We start from the raw sequence: 24,076 nt of genomic DNA, 5'->3' as shown, positions 1-24,076 counted from the left end.
TTGATAGTTCCTTGAATAGAGTTTTGACATAAAAGAATTGATCGCTTCATACTATATTTCCTGGAAAAAAGTTATATATAAAGTGCTTTAATATTCTCTTTAAGCATACTATTTTTATGAGCTGATGTGCGCATAATGCAAACATTGACTATGACAATTTTGGTGAGCTTTGGATTAAATGTGATCTACGAATAGTGCAGTGACCCCCAAGGAATATGGTGAGAGGATTTGCAAGTTCTCAGCGCTGAGGAAAACTTTCAATCTTGAGAGGATAGAGGTGAGGTTAGACCGTAGCGTTGATCGTCGCGGAAATGGCAGCAAAACCTAAAACCAGAATTACCAGAAACTCTTTACAAATGGATCACCAGATCACCATAAATCGACGAACCATTTTGAGCTTACCAGAAATTTGTTAAAGCAATTAATATTAATCTGCACCACTTCACTTAGTTTGCTGAAGATTTGCTTTCCGAGATATTTCAATGTCAAAAAAACATTCAACAAAATATTCAGCCGCACTGCTTTTGAGTCTATCGGACCGTTTCCAGTTAGAACACCTACAATTGCAGTGCGGTTGACTTTCCTAAAAGCAATTAGCTCAGAGGACTAATTGCCGTTTGTTGTGAGCCAGTAATACGTATCTTGCAGCCACTCAAGTTCTGGTTGTTGACCAGCGCTTGCCGAGCTCGTAGGAGATCAATACTTGTAGAATCAGCACTAGAGCTTAAGTGTTGGAAAGATAAAGATAAATTTAGTCAGATCGGATAGATTAGTGATGTTAGAGGGTATATAAAACATTTCCCAAAATAGTTTTGTGGGATGTTGCTTTGTTGAAAGTGCTTGGCTTGCTTTTCATGGACGTGGCTGTAATGGAATCGATCATTTTCGATCGCCAAAAGAGATGCTAGGTTCGCCCGAATACCTTTTGCGTTTGATGGTTATTGGTTCTTCAACTTGGTTGCCGAACAGATTTGCGGCCTCTACTCGACGTCATATTTGCAAAAGAATTGGGTCTTCAGGTACTAGTCTAGCATTTACACTTTTCATATCTAAAACATTAACCAAAATGTGTTGTGTCGTTCAATACTAGATGCAGAGATCCTCTGCTATCCCTCTGATGCCAACACAACGATTTTCTAGCACTGTTTCTTTAAATTTTTCGATGTTTTCGCCATTAACAGAGGTGGATGGTTGACTTTCGTTGTTCAATAAAAGTTTTTTTTTTACTATTTCAGCTGCGCGCGCATTTTAAATAGACCAGTCCGAGTCAAATTTTATCAGATGGCTTCTTCCAGTCGAAAAAATTGTTACCCACGATATAGTCCAATTGAAGGTGAAAGTAAAATTATAGTATATTTTGGGGGTCCAAGTAGGCTACTGCTATTACATTATGATAAAACCAACCACTTCTAGATCTTTCAAATGAATTTCACTGAAGAGTCTCATTTTCTTTCTGCAATATATTATAATAGAGCCAAGAAACGCTGGGACTGTGTTCTGTGAAAAGATCTAAAAGTTTCAGAGTTTACTTAAAATATACTCTAAGTAATTATGAACACAGCACAAAAGGAGGGGTGGCAACTATCTCTGAAATAATTACTTACAAAAAATAATTAGAAATTAGCGCTTTACTAGTTATTTGGTCGAGTTTTTCTACAAATTTGAGAGGTACTAAGCATATTGGTAAGGTGAATGGATTTTAAGGAAAGCTTTTTGAGGATAGAAATTCATTCGAGGGTTCGTTGTGCATATCGATGTACTTCAGAGCAGAGATCGAACCTTGGTTCAGGATACTTTCTAATACTACATATATCACTACGATAGTGATATAGAAATAGTTCAGGAATTGCTATTCATGCACTCCTTCATAAAATTTCATTATTATATTGCATACTACACTATATTTTTCTAACAAAACAAACACATGCAATGAAAAAATGCTTAATGCATTTTTGTACTTGAGCATTTTGAAAAATCGCTTCACATCAACACTGGCAGTCGTGCGAATACCTTATGTCATGCGATATGCGAACAAATCGCACGCACCTGAACACTCCATCAGCGAGTCACAACAGCAACAACAAATTAATCAAAACACAAATTTGTTTAATTTATTTAAATTTGAAGTGAATCGAAAGAGAAAAATTGCCAACATTTCTCAAAACAAATCACGGGCACGACATCTTGAGACGGCAACAACAACAACCAACAACATGCGAGTGTTGCCTGACTGTTTGCCAGTCAGAAACAACAACAGCAGCAACAAACACTGCAACGCATGTAAAAATGTGTGTGTATGTGTGCATGAGCTGGCCTTTGGTGGGCGCGCAAGGCGCTGGTGAGGTTTACTCGCATTGCGCATGCGCAGCTGCTGCATTATTAACACTTCGCCGTTTGCAGTTTGGAGGCGCTGTGTCTTGGTTGCATGTGCAAATGAAATTAATTATGCAAAGTTGGCGTCGAAGTGGAATTGAAATCGCGTCGGCAAATCAATGAGTTAAATCGAAGACGAAAATGGAGAAATAAAATTCAATGCAATAACGAGCCGAAGATGAATTGCAGGCGCAAAACAGCAACAACAACAATAACGTTATTTGCATGTGTACTTTGCTTATGTTGCTGATGTTTAACGGCAGATACGACGAATGTGCGAACAAGAAAGTGGCACACACGTACTTATGAAAGAATATATATGTATATTTAATATATACACATATGTAAATCAAATATACGTCAATATATGTAAGACTTTTTACTGGACTACGTTGGAATTCACTAATTCTCGCATATATATATTATTAGTTAAGGGTTTATATTCACTTGAGTCAAAAAAAATTTTTTAATTTATATTTTATTTGATAAATAAAAAAATACTTCCAAATCGGCGATTTACTTAAACACAATTGGATTCCCTTCGTCTCGTAGTCAATCACCAGGAGGACCTTCGAGTGAAGGAGTCTGGCGATATGCAAGATTTTTCTGCTTAAAATTATCTTAAATGCAGATGAATTCTAGTCAAAATCTATATTTTGCAAAAAAAAATTTTTTTGAAAGTTTACATTTAAGATATCTTAAATATCGAATTTATTAAAAAAATATGTATACTTCTTATATGTATTCCGTTTTTTCTTTTCGCTGTTTGACGCCAATTCGAGATACCTTCTCGACGTCAGGGAACGCCCTGTGTTTGATGAGAGGCGTGCTTTGCTATAGAGAGGCGGGTACGTATCTTCGCAATAACCAGACAGTGGTCCGAGTTGATGTTAGGTCCTAGGAGCGTACAAACGTCAAGGACACTGGAAACGTGTCATCCATCTATCACAACATGATCGATCTGGTTGCTGGCTTTACGATCTGGAGACAGCTTGATGAATTTTCGTGTGCTGGAATCTACTACCACAGACAACAGTTTTTACATTGTGGCGAGGGCAGTTAGCATAAGCGCGCTCCAGCCGCTCATTAACCGCATCTTTGGTCATATCATCCTTCTCTTCAGTCGGGATCTGATGGAGATTGTTGCTAGACGCTCATCCATCGGAATGAATGCCAAGACTCGAGACTGAGACTTTCTCCTCATCAAAAGTGGGGTTTTTCATCCGAGGATTTTATTTCCTTTTCATTGGAAGTGGTTTCTACGTCTCGGATCCCAAACCCAGTACACAGCCTCGCTAGGAGAGTAGTATAAAGCTTTATACACATTTCATTAGTGAGCCGTTTGTTTCAATACCGACACCCGCTTGCAGCCGCACCTCTGGTGAACTGACGCTGCAATTAGACTTCAGCGAACCCTTAAACCGAATATGTCGGAGTGGCTCCGCTGAGGCTACCTCTCTTTTAGCCGTTACCCTAGGCTCCACACGGGTTTCCAGGATGCGCAACGAGGGCGCAAGAGTAAGATTTAGGTATAGTCCTACCCAAAAGTATAACTATACCCCCATTACACCCCTCCTTTTATCATTACCTGACAGATAAGAAAGTCATATGAAAATTTTAAGCCGGTCCAGCCGTTGCGGAGAACACCACGGATTCTGAAAACATCGTTTCGTGAAAAACGCATATAAAACTTTGGTGGCCAATTAAACTAAATTAAATAATACCCTCATATCCCCAAAACTAGTATTTGTCCGATCAACTTAAAATTTTTGGTGACTATTTTCAAAAATATTTACATTTGTTTTATTTTATTATTATTATGTATTTAGTGTTGTTGTTATATCAACTGCTTATCATGGTCACTAACTTCTGGCTAAGCAAAAATCTTATGAAAGTAGTTGTGGAGTAAAGAACGCAGCATCAAGATGATTATCAGCTGCGGCACGCAAACTTATCTACAACAACAACAGCTGAAACAAGAATTGACGTTGAAAAAATTTGCGTTTGTAATAAATTCACACCAATTTTATTTTAAGTACCCATAAAAGTTGCGAATTTAATTCATTTTGCATGCTTTTTTGTGCAATATTTATTTTTTCCTTTGCTCACATGTCGATTTTTTAATTATATACATTTCGATTTCGGTTGCAACTCAATAAATTACAAAATTGTGTAAACTGTTGCAAGTTGTTGCCGCCGTATGTGCCACCGCATTCACAACCAACATACACACACTCATAAAAACACTACCACATATGTACGTATGCCATATACATACACCGCCATATACATCAATTTATATACAAGTAACATATGTACATATATATATAATATATGCCTGTGTTGTTGCAGAAGTCATTATGCAAATCGCCATAAATCTTTTGCTTGCAAATCAGTGGTAAATTTTGAAGTCATTGGTGCAACTAATCTGCGAACCAGCGAGTGCGCGGCCAGCAGGCGTGAACGAATTCCATTAATGACACTGTCGCGCATTGCCAACTCACTGTGTACCATGCATATGTGTGTAGGTAGGTAGGCAGACAGCCGCACTGCAAATGGCATCGTTTCGTCGTCGTCGATTCGTATCGCTTTGGAATGTGAAATTTCGCACATTTGATTTACGTGCCACAAGCAGAATTTAGTGCCTGTTTTAAGTGCCATTAAAGTTAACTCGCTTGTTGCACGCAATCCGCGCGTTGCACACCTTTGCAGATGTTGTCCGCTGCTGCTGTGCTGTGCTCTGCAAAATTGCTATGCATGGTTTAATTAATTATTTAAATGTAAGTACATTTTAATAGCCATTTAGTGAGCATTTGAAGGTGTTGTAAGTCAAGTTGAATGCAAATGCATTGAGCACTGTATTTAAAATATGAATTAAATAACAATAAAAATAAAAATAAAGCTTTTAAGTTGTCGAGTATTTGTGAGATCTAGTATTTGCCTTTTAACATATTGCATATATTTTAAGTTTATTGAAAAATAAATTTGTCTCTGGGTTAGTGGACTCAAATTATTGAAGCCTTCTTATTGTTGATTCTCCAAGGTAACGTTACAATCTTCAAAAAAAAATTGCTCAGAATAGACTATAGTACATAGCTGCTATAAAGAACTTTTTCCTTTTTATGCTATAAAAAACGAAATTAGCACTTTTTTGTTTATAAATAATTTACTGTTTTATTTCGGAAACAAATTTAACAGTTTTTGACAGATTATTGTGAAGCTAAAAATACACGTATTTTACTGACAAGTCTTACGTTTGTATGAAAACGTCGAATTTAAAATTTCTTATACACTCAAAGATCAAGGTTATGCATATTTTGGGGGCTATTGATTGGTCTAAACTCCTAAATATTTATTTTATTATTATAAAATTAAGATATTACAAAGAATAAATCAAATGGATGCACTTTATGAAAACAACAATGTCAGGCATAATGAATATACAATAATATTATTCATGAAGCCTAGATATTTATAATATATCCTGATGCTGATTGGATGAACTCACTTACATTTTGTCTACTTTTCATATAAAAGTATTACTTTAAAACTCCTTAATCCTAATTTTTTTATCTTGATTGAGCATTTTCTGTTATTGCATGCTTGAATAATTCAGCACAGCTTTTAATAAAAGAAATTTATAAAAAGGAAACAATGACATTAATAGTAGTGGAAATAGTCAAGATTACAAAACATTTTTTTATTAAGGGGTTACATGGGTTTGCGGGCAAAAAACAAACAAAATTTTTATCTTATTAAATTCTACAACATCTCTAAAATATTCACCTGTATTTTCAAGTTGATCCGAGTAATAGTTACGGAAATACAGTCTTGAGAACTTGTGCGCTTAAGGTCAGCTATATTGTCACTTAAAGCTTTAAATGCGTTTTTCTCGAAGCTGTGTTTGCGAGATTTCTCGGGAACTACTCAACCGATCTTCATGAAATTTTAACAGGTCTTTGAGATTCAATTCTTAAAAACTTGTACAAAGAATTTATATTTCGATTACAACTATTTGAAAAAAAATGTAGCGAAATTTTCACTGAAATTTTAGTTTTTTTGTAAAAATGTCTGCCAAAAATGCAGTTTTCATTTTTTTACTTCGTCAAAGTTCTAAGTTAAGGTTTTAACTAAAACATGTATTTTTCACTTTAGATGATCCTGTAAGGAGTTATCCTGCTAACGTGGGCTCATCTTTTTTCCGAGGTGTCACCAGAAATGGCCTGGCAATAGCCGAGTTTAAAATATTTTTCCAAAAATTTCAGAATTTCTTTGTTAATAGTGTATGTTTGTAACAATAAAAAATTCTAATAAAATATTTCATTTTTTATATGAGAAAACATTTTTGAAAAAAAAACTGTTTTTTACTTGAGGAAACCCTTAATAGGGATAAAGTTTTTAGATATCAAATATTATTATTCATCTGCAGCTTCATATATGAAAATAAATAGTCATATATTATTTTATATTTTTATTTATTACTAAATAATATGAAACCTACACACATATATCATTATATAACTGGAGGGGGTACTGTTGAAATAGCACACTTTTAGGTTTATTAATAAAAATCTTTGCTGTCGCTTTCGAAATAGTCTTATTTTCAGTGAGTAAATGCATTTAAGGACTAATTCAATTGATCGATTCTGGGAACCTTAGATCCGCAGCGAATTTTCTTTTAGCTGCAATATTTAACTAACAAATAATTGCGTCTCAGGTAAAAAAAAAACAAACGCGCACGACAAAGATTGATAAGTTTCATGTTTAACAACATGAAGGTAATCGAAAACTTCCATAAACATATACATATGTATATTCGGTATCTGAGAGCTTTAAAAGTTATGGTAAAATTTCTACAACTTTTAGAAATAAAGAATACATTAAAGGCACTACTTGGATTATATTTTGAAATCGTTCCTTGATTGATATAATGCAAAATAAAAAAATTAGATTGATGTTCAATTTTGTATACATGGGTTATAGTCCATTTTCAGACTGTAGCAGAAGAATATCAGAAATTGGTCGAGTAGTTATAGAATTTCACCTAAAGGTGGGTGGTGCCGCGTCCAATTTTGACACCGACTTCTTAGAAATCCTCCTGTGCTGTGTTCATATTGCGAATAATATAACGGTTATATTAAAAAAGTGCGATGACTCATTAAATAAGTACGTCAAAGGGTTGAATTTCACATCTTACGAAGTTATTTTCCAAATTCATCCGTTAAAAGCGATCACTGTCAAAGAAGGCTCACGAGAAAATTTTAAGTGATAAATCTTTAGTGGTTTGTGAAATATACATATGAAACTTAATATGGGGGACCCCACGCCTAATTTTTAAACATTATCAAATCACAGATTCCTCCTTACTGCGACTGCAAATCTACCAACCTTCTGATGATGCCACGAATAAGCCAACTTTCATCAAAAACTTAATGTATGGCTTGTATGGACGAAATAATTATATAAAATTTAAATTAAAGATTTTTCATAGTTCAAGAAAATATTTTAATGCTCCATATCGTCACTTAAAATGCAAAGTAACGTATCTTCAAAAAAATCGAAATTGAGTATCCTATTGATTACGATTCACAACTTCAAATTACATACATAATATTACATATGTCCAACATTTTCAGGTTCTGCGCTCATATATGAACCAGTACTAACCAATATCAAAAAATTGTTTTCACTCTTGTTCCATTTTATTTAGTGTTTCATTCACGCCACTGTAAATTTTCGAAAATGTTGTTACGTTATTTTGTATTTTAGGTGACGATATGAACTTTAAGGCACTAATATTTGAACAAGTTCGTGTCTTAAGTCTTTTATTTGCTGCGCTGCCTTTGAATCCTCTCATTGTTTCTGCTAGTATAAATATTACTGTAAAAGAAATTTCGTAGCAAACAGGCAACTTTCCAAATTATTTACGAATTTTTTGTGCTAAAAAGTTAAAGAGGCTAAAAGCACACACACACACACGGAACATTTTAAGGTCAGCGCTGCTATAAATAACAATCAGTACGAGTGTTTCGATTGTAAGCAACAAAATTTATGTGACGAATGTGAATAAAAATGCCATCAACTTGTATGTATGCTGGTATAGCTTTCCGATTTTGCACACACATGCACACATATATGTATGCGTATGCATAGTAAGTGGCCTAAAGGCGCACAAATTTGAGTGGCTCAGAGTCATTACAATAATTCATCGGCTCATAAAATTGCCAATGGGCATCTAAACAAATTCGGTGAGACACGTAATTGTGGCAAGTCACAATGTGGGGCAGGCGAGCATATGCAATCAGTACACACATCGATGCAAATGTGTGCGTGTTTGGACTTTGCAGCAAAAATAAATGAAAGCAACAACAACAGCATGCTTGAAGGCATAGCAAAAGTGTTGCTCAGTGGGCAATTGTTGAAAACATTTGCAACCGTTTGACAGTGATTTAAATGCTGTTTTGTCCACCAGAATTGTTGGTGCGATACCCATGCTTGTATTATTGTTGTTGTTGTCGTCGTCTTGGTATTGCTGTCAGGATAGCTAAGCATTTACGGTTATTGTTGTGCCGTAATCCGCAATCCGCAATCCGCTCTCCAATTGTTGGTATTTTCTTGCGCCACGCCTTTATTGCAACGATATGAATCACAGCACTGCCCGCCAGTCCGTCCGTCCACTCGCTGGCGCTTTAATAGAATTTTTCCCGTCAATCGTTCGATTTGTTTGCGCAAACCGCTCAACTATCAGCGATCGCAACTGTAAATATATATGTTGCACCGGCAAAATAATTGCTGCTGTTGTTGTAGTTATGTTGTTGGTGGCAACGTAAGCTGATTGCGGTATAAAATTCTATTGGGAGGTGTGTCAGAACGCTTGTCACTGCCCCGTTGCTCAGTTTGATGACTGTCCATTGTCCATTGCACTGTGTTTGTTTGTATATGTGTATGTGTGTTTCGATTGCATTGCAAATATAGTTGTTGTTGTTGCCATTGCCCGCTTGTTGCATGTTTCAATTAAGCGTTTCGATATGAATCGGAAATGTTGAAAATGTGTGACCGCGACGCTGACGCTGCCTCTCATGCCGACACTCGCTGCCGCCGCTGTTGCTCGTTGTAATTGCGGTGGCAACACCTGCCTTGACAGTAATTACATACACAGCGCATGCGTGCACCCAAAACAAAAACAACAAAAACGAATGCAATAAATGATTAAATTTTTCACATTGTTATGCCGATTTGGCTGCGCCGCAGCAGCGAGGCAACGCGAAACGACAAGCAATTTGTCAAATATTTAATGATTATCCTCAGATTCGTAAGCTCGTGCCTTTAATCGCAAACTTTTGTTATTTTTCATGTTTTATGCCAGCAATTTACACGCCACAACATGTGGCAACAGCACGCCCACAGTCCAGTGTCAGCCATTGGACGCTCACTCGCGCTGTGCAACGCAGGATTATCGCAATCGCATTCACAGTTACATACGAGCGCACATTCAAGACGCGACGAAGCTGTCACACCTTCTCAGTCCTGCAATTATCCTTATTCATCTGCGCGCGCATGAAGTATGGTTGTGCTTTTGTAAATTATGGGGTTCAAAGCGCAGAAATAATCATCGTCATCATTTCCTTTGAGCATATAAATATCGCCGGTCGTTTGTCTTGTTTGCACTACAAAATGCCAACACTTAAATATACAGTGGGACGATTTTTGTCGATGGTATTTTTCGTTTTTTTTTTGTTTTTGTTATTGCATTTTTCGAAAGCTATCCACTGAGTTTATCTCAGAAAAAAGCATGATTTTTTAATTTCTACTAGAGTGTATGTGGATTTGCATTACAATCAAATATTAAGGTGAAATTCATGCTCTTCATTGGTAATACAAAGCCAGGAAATTTATTTCTAATATAAATAAACTAAATCAAATCACTTAAAATCATCATCATCATATTCTAGCATATTGTATCCACAAGACACTCGAACTATCCGACAAATACTTTGCCTTACCGGCTGCTGGCGCTATTATCGTAAGAAAAATTTGCTCTCACTACATTCCCGTAGGACTAGACTCGTTGTTTTACATTAATCTAGCTTGAAATCGAGCTTATTCTCGCATTTTTTGGCCTAATAAGCCAAGCATAGACCACTCTTGGTCCTTTAGGTTACGAGATGGAGTTCAATTGCTAGGTACAAAAGGAATAGTTATCCTTTAGAATGCTTGGGGAATTTTAACAAACTCTGCGGCTTCACTGTTGGTACCTCATCCAGTGTATCATACTGTGGAGACTCCAGATGCTTCACCGTAGTAGTCTTGCCAATGCGGAACAAGTGCGCAAGATATGCTCCATTGTTTCTCTAGTGCCTTGCTCTAGACATTTCCTACAGTCTTCTCGATGTGTCATCCCCATCCTGCCGTCGTGTGCCACCACCAACCAGTGGCCAGTTAGTATTCCCATCATCTTCCTACAGTCTCTTCTATCGAGTGACAATTAGAATTTTGTGTACTTCCGATATACTGTTTTTCCACATGATTTTTGCAGTTTTACACAAAGGTAGCTCATTTCATCGGGTTTTAATTTACAATGCTTCTGTCGGGATCGCCATATAGACAATGCAGGAGTTTCCCAATGTTTATCACGTTTTCGGTTGCTAGCCGTACTACATTCTTGGCAATCTCATCCACTTTTTCATTGTCCTGGATGCTTTAGTGTCCTGGCACAAGCTGCTTACCTCTGGCAATACTTTCCACTGCTGCCCCGATTCCCACGACACTTTTGGCCGATATACGATATGAAGTTACTGCCTTGATTGCTTGACTGTCTACGTAGATGTTGACTCTGGCACTGCTTGCAGCTGCATTAGAGGCCAGCTCCGCGGCTTTCGCAATAGCAAAGACATCAGCTTGAGATATTTTAAATATACTGCAGAGGTCCGGCAACTAAAAAGGTTGCCTTATGTCAAACACTGAACAGTATATATCCGCACCTTAAATATTCTATTGAAAATTGGCAAATTACCCACTGTGACACTGAGTTCAAGTTTTCGTAAACCAAGAAATCTAACTCAAGCTAATAATTAGGTAAACACTTATATTGTTTCGTGGAACTAATGTGCTAAACTTCCACTGAAACCACTTCTAGCTCCTTAACGTACAAACGAACAAAGATTTCTATAATCGAATAGAAAGCTATTGTTGAATTATATGAATGTTGAAAGCCTTCTATTTATGTTGGGTCCTTTTCAAAGAGCTTTTATTATGTCTGCCTTGTTGTTTTTTTTTATTTTTATAAGGAAAAGAATTGCACGCATATATTCTTCAAAAGACAAAAGCTTGTTTCATTTCTTATCTGTTTATATCTTATGCGTTTTCTTCCGCTTTTGGCTGCAGACAAACTGCCGCATAATTTACCTGACTTGATTTGTCGGATTTCACACTAAATTGGTGTATATTTAAGATTTAAGAAGCGCAGTTCGGGTGTCCTTTTGATTAAGCAGATAATGCCGCCTCTCCACTTTCGTTAAAAAGCACAAAAAGAAAAAACAAAAACAAAGAAGTGAAAAAACATCAAAAAGGTGGAAATTTAAGTTGAATGCCGACACTTTTTTGCTCTTTCATTGTTCTGAATTGAAGCCATTAGGTATATGTAGTATATACCATGCATGGTTATAAACTTAAATAAGTGTTTTGGCTTGGAGTTCTAGGAAGGACACCCGTTTTTGGTTTTTTAAGATAAAGGCTCTTTAGTTGTGACTTTAAACTTTAATCTCTCTAATTATGTTTAATGAGCCAATAACTCTGGTTATATGAGCTTATTCGATCTCGGCAAGATAACTGCAGAAAGCTATGTATGTAGAGCGATACTGCTGTGGTAAAAAAGGAAGGGGAATTTGTTAATAAAATGTAAATTCTTTATTAATTCTTCATCCCCTTCAAACTAATCTCCATACGATAAAACGCACTTATTCCAGTCCTCGAAACCGTCAGAATGGCTTTTTCCGGTATAGCCTTTAAGACCTTCATATATTTGGTTTTTAACTCCAATTGTGTCTCAAGGTGTTGACCAACAGCCTCGAGGAACCAATGCAATACTGATGACAAGGTGTATTATCGTGATGAAGAAACCGATAGTTGCTCGCCCATAATTTCGGTGGTTTCAGATGAATAGCTTGAGGAAAACTTAGCATAACGCACAAAGACCTCGCCGAAGTCTAGCTGAGGTCCACAGGACATATGGCTGGTATGCTAGGATTAAATCCCGATAAATAAAAATTTATCATGCTACAATCTTTTGGACGTAGGTTGGAAAAAGTTAAGGGGATCGCCAAATGTGAAAACTGTTGTCTAAACATTTCAATCAATTGAACATTAGGTGTTGAATAGGCTTACTATGAAATGCATTTTATAAATTTAGTAAGTAAAGTTCCCCTTCAAGTTATCTGAACAGTATAGAGTAAAAGGTTCATATCGTCACCAAAAATGCAAATGTTTACATGCGAAGGAAAGACGTTATAATACGAACCACTCATATTGAAACTAAATTTAAATTTTGGTTATAAAGTGGTTATATATTGGTTATGTCTGACAGCGGAAGCTGAAAATTGTATGCTACCAGGTTGTTTAATAAGTTTTGTAGTTTAATAAGAAAAACACAATTTTATGATTCAAAATACACTTTATTATTCAGTATAATCTTGCTCCAACGATCCTCGAATCTGTGGATCCCATCCCTGAAGTGAGAATCCGGAAGGTCTGCAAAAGACGCTTCAACAGCCTTTATGATCTCTTCATTTGATGAAAAACGCTTGCCGCGTATAAATTTTTTAAAGTTCTGAAAACAAATGGAAGTCGCTGTGGGTCAAATTTGGTGAATATGGTGAATACACCAACAATTCAATCTTTAATTCATGGATTTTAGCCATTGCCGAAATGCTCTTGTGACACGGTGCATTGTTCTGATGAAAAATGATTTTTTTCTTCTGCAAACCGGGTCTTTTTTCACGAATTTTTTCCTCAAACTGGTCCAAAAGGTTGTCATAATATTCAGAATTAATTGTTTTACCAGTTTGCAAGTAATCCACAAACAAAATTCCTTTCGCATCCCAAAAGCTTGATGCCTTAACCTTCTTGGCCGATTTTCGGACACGAACTCGTTTCGAAGCCGAACAACCAAGTTCACACCACTCTTTAGTCTCTTGTTTTGATTTAGGATCATGGTGTTAGACCCAAGTCTCATCCATAGTGATGAATCGATGCACAAAATACACTTTGTTGTTTGTAAAACACTCCAAATGTTGCTGAGAACATAAGTATGTGTAATATGTTGTGGTGAATCGTGCAATAAAAAATCAATTTTGATTTTTTTTGATGATACGTCTTTATGCATTTTAGGTGACGATATGAACAATATTTTTCATTTTTGAGACTTAGCTTTACTTAACTACTGAATTTAATTTTGGCATTGTTGACTTCCCCATAGATATTATAGTAGGGGCTTCGAAGTAACATAAATTTCAATCTGATCTTGGGGATGATGATGCCATTGTATCATTAAAATAACAAACAATTACAGAATTTCTAGTCAATACCCTTGCGGCTTCGAAGGTATCGGTTCGTAGTTCAATCAAATGAGCTATCTAAAATTTCAGTACAAAATTTAATTTATTAAAGAGGTTAAATGCAGATTTACAGAACACATCGCTAAGAAAACCAAAAAGAAAACTTCTAAAACAAGTATCTCGAATCAACAGGATTAATGCAATGCTGTTCCAATTCCAACGTTGTGTAACATATAAAAACTAAACTAGAAATTGTACAATATCTTATGAACTTAATTCCAAATTGCAAATGTGTTCGGTTGACCCGGTTAATGGCGATTTCATTAATTCAACAAAAATCGTACGTGACTCGTCTTCCGGCATACAATGGCCAACATTACTAAGAACTGGCATTGCAACATTCGCCACAGAGAGTGCGCTGTGCCATTAGAACACTCCCAATCGCGCCGAACGCATGCGTGTGGTCAACGGACATTCTCTGGATGGTGCAGATCATTTGTAAAACTTCACCCACGCAATTGGCAATGATAATCAATTTCGAATGTGCAACAAAATCAAATGCCCACCAGCGGTTGCACCTATAAAAGGGGCACGCTGCCACGGATGGGACTCAGTTTTGTGGAACTTTCCAAAGTGTTGCAATGTGGAACTTACTTTGCCTGCGCAGTTTGACTGCATTCGGTGCATTGCTCACAGTGCTGGCGCTTGCAACTGGCGCCAATGGTGAAGATAACAACACAGCAGAGGGACTCGATCGTGAGCTATCCGACATGGTGCTCACCACAGCGTTGGGTAAAATACGTGGCACACTGTTGCCCTCGCAAATCGGTCGTAATTTTTATGCATTTCGTGGCATACCCTACGCCAAGCCACCCGTGGGTGCTTTGCGCTTCAAACCGCCCGAGCCAGTAGATCAGTGGTTTGACATTTTTGATGCAACTTTCGACGGGCCGCGTTGTCCGCAGCCCGGCCTTTACAGCGATGATGTTTCGGAGGATTGTTTGCGTGTCAATATCTATACACGTGATTTGCCTACAGAGAACGAACCGAATGTGAAAAAGCCGGTTATTGTATTTATACATCCGGGCGGTTTCTATGCGCTCTCCGGACAAAGTAAAAACTTCGCTGGACCACAATATTTTATGGATCGTAATATTTTACTCGTTACATTCAACTATCGGCTGGGTTCGCTTGGCTTCATGAGCACCGGTACGGAGGAGGCGTTGGGCAATATGGGTCTGAAGGACCAGGTGATGCTACTGCGTTGGGTGAAATTACATATATCACGTTTTGGCGGTGATCCCAACTCTGTAACTCTGCTGGGCTATGGTGCTGGTGCTATAAGTATTACACTGCATATGGTTTCGCCGATGTCCAAGAATCTTTTTCATAAAGCAATCGTTATGAGTGGTGCAGTAACGGGACAGTGGCCATTACCGGTCGAACAGTTGAACTTGGCTGTACGTCAAGCGGCCTTGCTGCATTGCACCACCGAAAATTTAACGGATATGATGAGTTGTTTGAATTCGGTACGTGGCCCGATTTTTAAAAAAAACTAATAAAACTTTACATTTCTAGAAACACTATCTGGAGTACGCCAACACTTTGCCGCATATGTTCGAGTTCGGACGCAACAATCCGCTCATATTATGGAAACCTGTTATCGAACCGGATTATGGTCAGGAACGCTTTCTCACAGAGGATCCAGTCAGATCCTACCAGAATGGCAATTTCATGAAAATACCCATCATAACCGGCATGACAAAAGATGAGTTCGCTGGACAGGCAATATGTGTGTAGGGTTTCAAGCAATTATGGTTTAATTTATTTCCATTATCTTTTTAGCGATTCTTGAGAGCCCACGTCTCCTGAAGACCTTAGCACATAATTTTGAGCAAATTGCACCGATTTGTTTCCTATACAGCGCCAACAGTCCTCGTTCGCAGAATATTAGTATGGAGTTGAAGAACGCTTATTTCGGCAGGGAGTCCTTAGAGTACGCCGGCACACTACAACCAATGGTGGAGGTATGTGCAATTAAGTTTATGTGCATTATTATTTTCTTGAATAAAAATCCATTGCAGCTTTTCTCTGATGCTCTAACGGGTTTCGGCGTCCATCGCTTTGTACATTTGGCGGCGCGTTCGACTAAAGTCTATTACTATCGCTTCAGTTTTCAGGGCCAACGCAGTCATATTTACTACCCAACTAATAAACCCTATGGTATGCATGCAAGCAGTAAATTTGAATCTGTTAAGTGATGCATTCTTCTTTTTCTTTGTAGGTGTTGTGCATCACGATGATCTAATGTATTTATTTGTGGAACCCTCTGTTAGCCGCATGTTCACCGAGGACGATAGAGAATATCAAATTGTCGATAAGCTAACGAGAATGTTCACAGCATTCGCTTATAAAGGGTGTGTCAGCATGTGTTACTTAGCCATTTTCTTAAATAAAAAATTCCTTATTTTTCATTAGCGATCCCAACAAGCAGAGTGACGAAAAATTGCGCGATATACGTTGGCGCGCTTTTAGCTTCAAGCGTCAGCACTATTTGGATATTGGCGAGGAAATTGTACTGCGCGAGGGTCTGAATACGCATCGCTATGAGGTGTGGAAACGTTTATTTCCCTTGAATTGGAAACGCCAAAGCAAACATGATCTATTGGATTATGAGTAGAGTGTTTCTTGTAGCTTAAATGGGATTTACATTACCATGACTTTGCAATAAATTTGGATTCAGAGAGAAGAAACTATGTAACTTAATGATATCGAAATATACAGTGAGCAAGTATAAACAAACCAGCTTTTTAAAGGTGTTAAAATTTTAAAAATTGAAAAAAAGGGGGGCGCGCTCTCCAAAGTATTCTGGGGGGAGACTACCATCTTTCTAATACTCTTTAGGGCCAACAATAAAATTATGTATTTAATATTGCTTATCTAAGAAGTTTCGTTAGATCTTCAAGCCAAAATAATGGAGGAGTCATTGAAAAGAAACAAACATATAGTATAGGGTAACAGAATCAATAAGATTGTGGTTTCACGTAAATTTTCTTAACTAGGCAAACTCGATTTTTTTTATTTAGGAGTATGTTGAAGTTGAAGAGTTTAGGTAAGCATATTTCAAACGCCCATTCCAAGGGCAAATCAGCGATATGTTGAAGAACTCGTTATGATGCGGATTATGGCTAGGCGTTCATCTACCGGGGTGAATTTTAAGATTCGGAGTCCCTCTTTCACCACGAATCCCACATCAACCAGCTGGGCAGCGGCCCTTTCCCAATTAAGGGACCGGACATTCCAGAGGCATGCCCTTAAATCGTAATCCTTAATGCGTTTGCATGGTCGTCATCAAAAGGGGGTCTCTCGTCCTGTTTTTTTTTCCTTTTCATTGGGGGCGCTTTTTACGTACGGGCCCCAAACCCAGCGCGCAACCCTGTAGAGGGATGGTTCGCCTTCTAACTTTAGTTCCCCTTAAAACGGATGTTCTTTTCTTGAGCCATATGTAAAATAATCGTTTCTGGCCACTCTCAAGTGAATGGCACTCAGAGAACTTTCCTCGCTTGCGTGAATTTCTGCACAGGACTCTATCCTCCAAACATATGGAATATTCTAATAAATAAATGAATTCGCAGACCTCAAATTCATTTTGAGGATCACTTTTAACATTATTATTTAGTTTTATTGGCGGGCAGTCATTGATTCGCTTTTTCTCTTTAGAAAACAAGCTGTATTTAATAAAAGAGAGTACGCAGATACCTATTTAAACTGATATAATCTCTTTTTGCTTCCAAGTTTCGTTTTAGACAAGTCATACTACTGCGATTGTTTACTTTAGTATCCTTGCGAAATTCACCAAGGATCGGTAGGCAATTATAAGACACCCCTCCTCGACGTACAAAAATTATGCTCTATAAGTCTTACATTGCCGTTACCCTATCCGCGCAAGCTTATATGAGAAAGCACTTGGAACATTCGTGAGAACTGTTTTCTGCAAGATATTTGCAGCCGTCCGCTTGAGTGTTGGATACCGAAGAAGATAGAAAAACAAATTGTAGGCACTATACGCGGATATAGTTAGGCACATAAAAATCCAATGACTGGACTGGTTGGACCATGTCTTAAGCATGAAAGATCATGCTCCAGCAAAAAACAGTTCCGGTTCGAGAAGAAAGGGCATCCACGCATCTAACGGTAGGACCAAATGCATTGGGGCCTGTCTGCATTTGGCATGTAGAACTGACATAATCTCGCAAAGCATAGACGCAACTGGGGAAGTTTTGTATTCTCGTGACATACCCTCCCACGTATTTAATGTCAAAAATTACTATACAAAATGTTTTATTAAACAATAATTGTTTATTGATTTTTATAACTTAAGACTTTGTCTAAATAACACACCACACTAGCACACAACATTATTCAGACGCACAACACTGACAAACCGTATTCACCATCTCACAACCCACAACTCACATTCCACATGACTACACCACACACCAACACCCACACACTATACAACATCCACAATGACAACGTGGATCCCACAGCTGGTCAACACTCCACACTAACATCAACAAAAGAATGAATGGCAATATTCCGGCCTCTTTTTCGATATCACGATAGCACGGAAACGACGACCTTTGCGCTGTTCGTCGTTTTTTATTCGTTTCTTTTAAATATTGTGAAATTCAAGCTTTTCGAGATTAAATAAAATTGCATAAATATAAATTATAATTTCTCTAGAAGAAAAAAAGGTGTTTTTTACTCTTTTCGGTGGGTAAATTAAATACACTTAAATTAAAACAAGGAATAATAAAAAAGTATATCTACGAAGAGAGAAACGAAATACATACGCGTATGTGTAGGAGAGCATATTAGCGCAAAGTTGCTCTAAGTAATGCCATTTTGTTTGAACAGCTGTTAAAGTGTTTTCGATTCGCTGCTCGCTAACGGTTGACAAAACGAATGCAGCTGATAATAACAACTCCTCGTATAAAATATACATAAATTGCAGTCTCTCGCGCAATTAATTTGCAATATTAACCAGCTCCTTTAAATAGCATTTAATTAAACTCTTTTATAGTCAGCCAAGTGTCAATGATATCGAATTACTATCCATATAATAGGAACGTGTACATGTTTTTAAATGCCTTATTAAGCAACCAAGCTACATACATATTTATATAAGCAAATGTGTAACATACCGGTACATTGTTGGTATGCAAATAGCGAGACAGAATTTTACAACAATCAACCATAAATTTTGCAAGGTGTTGAATAACGCTCGTTTATCTATGAGTTCAAGCCATGCCAAACTCAACAATAACATTAAAACCGTCAACGAACGGCGACAATAAACTATGCGCCAATTAAAAATGTGTGAAGCCACGAATAACGGTAATATCCACTAATTTTTCAAAGTGACAAGCATAAATTAATTGTGGACGCCATGCGGTGAATAAAAATGCAAATTACCTCAGGCAAATATTCTACATTTACATAGGTACTTATATATAATATAGACACATATGTAATTATATAAGTATACAGTGTTTTTTATGGTGTTCACACTTGTTAGTGGCACATGCCAACGTGACACGCAAATAAACACACCCACATTTGCAAAGATTCAAATTAACCTTACGGTACCTTTGTGGCAAGGCGCCAAAATCGGTACAAATAATTTAAATACAACCCAAGCCACGCCTTCCTGCATCTCGAATGCCCTTTTATTGAAACTACAATCGCGTTTATAGTATGGCCCACAACAGCATGATTAAATGCCAAGTCGTTAGTTATGATAACGGTGCATTGCCCGCGGCAAAACGGCAATCAGGTTACGGAATATGTAGCAAAACGAAGCCGACAAGTAATTAGCTAACGTAATGCGACATTAAAACGATCAATTAATTAGTGGTTTTGCAACGACTCGGTTGTAAGGTTAATAAGGTGTTGAAATTGTAAGTGAAGGTATGTCGCCGATATATGGTAATATCGATTTTTATTGATACCCCTGTAAAAGTTAAAAGTAAACTGATACGTAATTACATGTCTTTAGTGATACATAACAATTAATCAAATGTTTAATTCGCTCACAAATTCTAAAACCATTTATGTAACCAATAAAAAAATAATATCACTGTGCAGATCTTTAATAATTAGAGAGAGCATCTCAAAAATTTTTATTTTTTTTCTGACAAATCGATATTTTAATTAAAAAGTAAATCCGACAAATTGAAGACAATTTATAGCAATCCCAATCGCAGCTCCACTTGCCAAGTTGTATGGTAGTTTAGATATACTATAATATACTTGACTAATGGAAAACCAAAAAGTTTAAGAATGTTGTGTTGCTAAAATTTTCAAGTTCTTCGAAAGTTAAGGTTCTTCGAAAAACGGAATATTTTTCTTATTTGAAGACATCGACCATAAAGTTTCAGTACAAAATGGACGTAAATATATGAAAAAATTCGGGTAAGAGCATAATCCCATATGATATTCTTACTAAAAATTTCAGTTCAAGATCGCGATTTTATGAACTTTAAAATAACACCATATAGGGCACAATGGATCTCATCTATTTAACACCATTTAATGCTAGTGGCCAAGGAACCGATCTGTTGCATAGATTATGACTGGTAGCTATTGACTGCAAACCTCGCTTTGTCGAATTAATTTTTTTGGACCCAGCACTTCCTGGAGATCACCAAGCCGAACCACTCAACTACGTAAATATTGATCATATAGTAATATAGTCTTGTAACATGTTGGTACAGAGTATAGTAATGTATAATAATTGAGTTAGATGTAGAGTTATGTATATATAAATGATCAGGATGATGAGACGAGTTACATTCCGAATGACTGTCCTCTGACGAGCTCGTAGATGAGCATAGTCGGACATGCCCACAAAACAACATTAAATGAAAATCTATAAAGTGCCATAAGTCTCTTTAAGAGCTTTAATATACATATCTCCTAAACCACTTAAGGTACAATATCCAAATTTGTTCAAAATATATCCTATAATAACCTTTAACGACAGTGTGAAAATGAATGACCTCTCCCCATATAATGTTTCCATTAAACACTATTAAAAACGTATTCATAAGATGATACAAGAGAACTTTATGGGGGGCGAGGTCAAAAATTCGGTGAAAACCCATACCTCAGGACCTATTCCGCTGATATTAACCAAATTTGGTATATTACATTATTTTAATAATCCTAAGTTTCCGTGTGAAAACGATTGAAATCGGACTACAACCACGCCTACGTTTCATATAATAAAGTTTTAAATTCCATCTGATGCTTTCACTTTCCAGCAAGCAAATCAGTCACGAATGAATTTATTGGGATAAAACTTTGCCCGAATAGTGTGATTAAAGTGGGTCACCTTATGATCCAAAATCGGAAGCCCAGGTAATCAAAGATGGATCAAAGTTCCAATTGCGAGTTTTTTTATCGAAAATATCCGTCAACTTGTGAGATATATTAGAGATATTCGGAGAGAATCCTTTTTTGATAATAGTATGACGATATGTCAATATGGTTTGAATCGGATTAATAATTTCTGTAGTCCGCATATATCTAATAGAAAGATTTTCAAACTTCCAGTTGACTTTATACCGCATATATCGGCAAAAAATTTTTTGAAAACTTGCCCTAGGCCTCATAAAACTTACAAATATAAAGGTATTTTCCTCCCATATAAGTGGTTTCATTAAAAACGCGATAATTCTTATTTTTTAGATATCTAGATTATAAATTATTACATCTATATAACAGGACTTTATAGGAGGCGGGGTCAAAAATCATGGCACCACCCACATTTCGGTGCAACTCATACCTCAGGACCTATCCGACCGATATCGACAAAATTTTTAACATTATCTTTAACTTTTAACCTTCAATGGACTCATGACGCGTTCACCGATGAGGCTTTTTTTTTTTTTGAAAACAGATAAAAGTGACTGAGAGCCAAATCTTGCGAAGAAGGGTGGCTCTGGTTGCTCGTGTTTTGTCAAAAGTCAGTCACAGTCACGTAGACGCCTCAAAATGTTCAAGTAATTTGATAATCAAGCCAAACCACATGAAAATGAGAACATCACCATCACCAAATTTTTGTTCGACTTTGACCTGGTTTTTTCGGTTTCGGCTATTTGGTAGATTTTTTAACAGTTTCGACGTCATATTAAAAAAAACCACGTCTTGTCTTGTATTTGTACGGAGTCGGGTTGCGCTTACAGTTTAAATGGATCAGTCCGAGTCAAATTTGGTCAGATGGTAGGTTATATGTTTACCAGTTTTTTATAAATTGAAAACATATTAAGGGCCTTCTTTTTCAATAATGGGTCCAAAACTAAAAATTGAAAAACCACTCGTGCTTGTGTGCACGATAGGTACAATCCAGTGCCTTTATTAGATTTTTTACCTTTTTCAAATGACAACAAAAAATCTATCGCACATTTGTCCAACAGTTCATCAAACTGCTCAGGCAATGACTTCTTTACCTTAACCACTAAATTACGAGTATGTTGCACGCAATCTGCCATCTTCGCAAGCGTCGGCACAACATTGTCAGCAACAACGACGCCACACGACTAAGTATGGCTGCCATGACGTCACTGAAAATTAATTAATTCCTTCCGAACGTGCGCTATTGACAATGCCGAAGTGATTGCCGTTGGTGGCATGCCGCAAGCATGTGCACTGACATAAAAGGCGAGCATTGCTGCATACTTGCAAACACACACATACATATTTACATACTTGCATGCATATGCATAATAGTTGTTGCATAGCAGCGCTTATCTTGTTTCCTCGCTGTCGATATTTGAACCTTTTTCTGTTTATTATTGTATATTTTATTGTTTGTTGTTGTTTTCTTCGCCGCTGCCCAAATGCCGGCTAGGCGGCGACGCAACATTTTCCGTTGTTGCCCACTTTTGGCGACTTTGCTATGGCAATGTGACGACAGCAACATGAAAACAACAACATACGTTGTAACAACAACATTTGCTAACTCATACCGCTTTGTTGCTGCACGGTGGCGGCATATTTGAGCTCTGCACATTTGCCAAATGACTTGTCGCCGCTGTTGCTACCACCGTCGCTGCTGCCATTGTTGCATTGCATTGACCATCGTGGCAGCTCTTGTGCTTGTTGCTATTGTTGTTTGGTTGTTTAATTGCATTTGCGGTGCCATATTAGTGTGCGCGCAGCACTTAGCTGTCAGCAACAATTGCCTGCTCTGCTCACGAACTTGCTGCCACCACCAACACTAACACTATCACCGTTGGCGCACCAGCAGCCGGCTGCCGGTTGGCAACGCCACATGTTTGCGCTTTGTTGTTTTTGCTTGTCGAGATAATTGCGCTCTGATTGTGCCTTTGTGCCTACAACTATATATCACACACATATTTCACTGACATGTTTGCATCTGTGTGCGTGTGTTTGTGCCGGTTTGTAACTGTTTATTGTCGGCATTTGCCATTGACGCTTTGACGCTGTGTTTGTTGCTTTTGCAGAGCTTGTGCTTGCGATATTTGACAACTGAATAGGGTTTTGAATTTTTTCGCTCATTGGCAAATTATTGAGCATTGACAGCGCATTTAATTGTTGCAAGCATTTGCCATGTGGCATTGTTACTAAACTAGTCATCAGATACTAGCATAGTTTGGCATGCGGTGGCAATGTGAGAATGTTGCTGCAACAATTTGTATACAAATACACACATCAAGTCAAAGTGTAGCCACTTACAAGTGGTTAATGCCGTGTAAATGTGGCATTTCGGTTTCGTCGATTTCGATGACGTGGGCGCATATTCTTTTTTGGAAATGCTGTCGACGGAAATTTTAGCATACATATGAATATATACATATATTACCAGGGTGGGTCAATAAAAAACGAATATTTTTTTGTCGGTTCTCCACCTTAAAGTTTGTAGTTATAAGCTCTGAACAGGATATATTAATATGTAATACTCAGAAGGAAACGTTGAAGATCCTATAAATATATTATTATTAAGACAAAAAAGCACCCAGTAATTGTAATTAAATTCCCCGGGTATGCCAAATATGATCTGTCAACCATTTTGTTTTTAGCAGCTGCTTAAGTCGGTACACCTCAGTTGCGATTTTTACAAT

General features: G+C 37.3%; 1 protein-coding gene across 1 annotated transcript; it reads left to right on the top strand.

Annotated features, from left to right (window-relative positions):
* The first annotated feature begins 14,566 nt into the window (after positions 1 to 14,566).
* On the top strand, positions 14,567 to 16,605 carry LOC126762064 (juvenile hormone esterase). Its single transcript, XM_050478548.1, has 6 exons — positions 14,567 to 15,454; positions 15,504 to 15,717; positions 15,771 to 15,952; positions 16,010 to 16,148; positions 16,210 to 16,342; positions 16,404 to 16,605. The coding sequence occupies exons 1-6, from the start codon at positions 14,567 to 14,569 to the stop codon at positions 16,603 to 16,605; spliced, it is 1,758 nt and encodes a 585-aa protein (XP_050334505.1).
* Positions 16,606 to 24,076: the final 7,471 nt, after the last annotated feature.

Source organism: Bactrocera neohumeralis, chromosome 6, assembly GCF_024586455.1.
Source record: "Bactrocera neohumeralis isolate Rockhampton chromosome 6, APGP_CSIRO_Bneo_wtdbg2-racon-allhic-juicebox.fasta_v2, whole genome shotgun sequence".
NCBI classification, from domain to species: Eukaryota; Metazoa; Arthropoda; class Insecta; order Diptera; family Tephritidae; genus Bactrocera; species Bactrocera neohumeralis.
This window is presented reverse-complemented; position numbering and strand designations above follow the sequence as displayed.

Excerpts from the sequence above, each read along its gene's own strand:
- LOC126762064 (XM_050478548.1), top strand. The coding sequence starts at position 14,567 with ATGTGGAACTTACTTTGCCTGCGCAGTTTGACTGCATTCGGTGCATTG. Across the intron at positions 15,455-15,503 it reads TGATGAGTTGTTTGAATTCG|AAACACTATCTGGAGTACGC; the intron begins GTACGTGGCCCG and ends TTACATTTCTAG. Across the intron at positions 16,343-16,403 it reads ACAGCATTCGCTTATAAAGG|CGATCCCAACAAGCAGAGTG; the intron begins GTGTGTCAGCAT and ends ATTTTTCATTAG.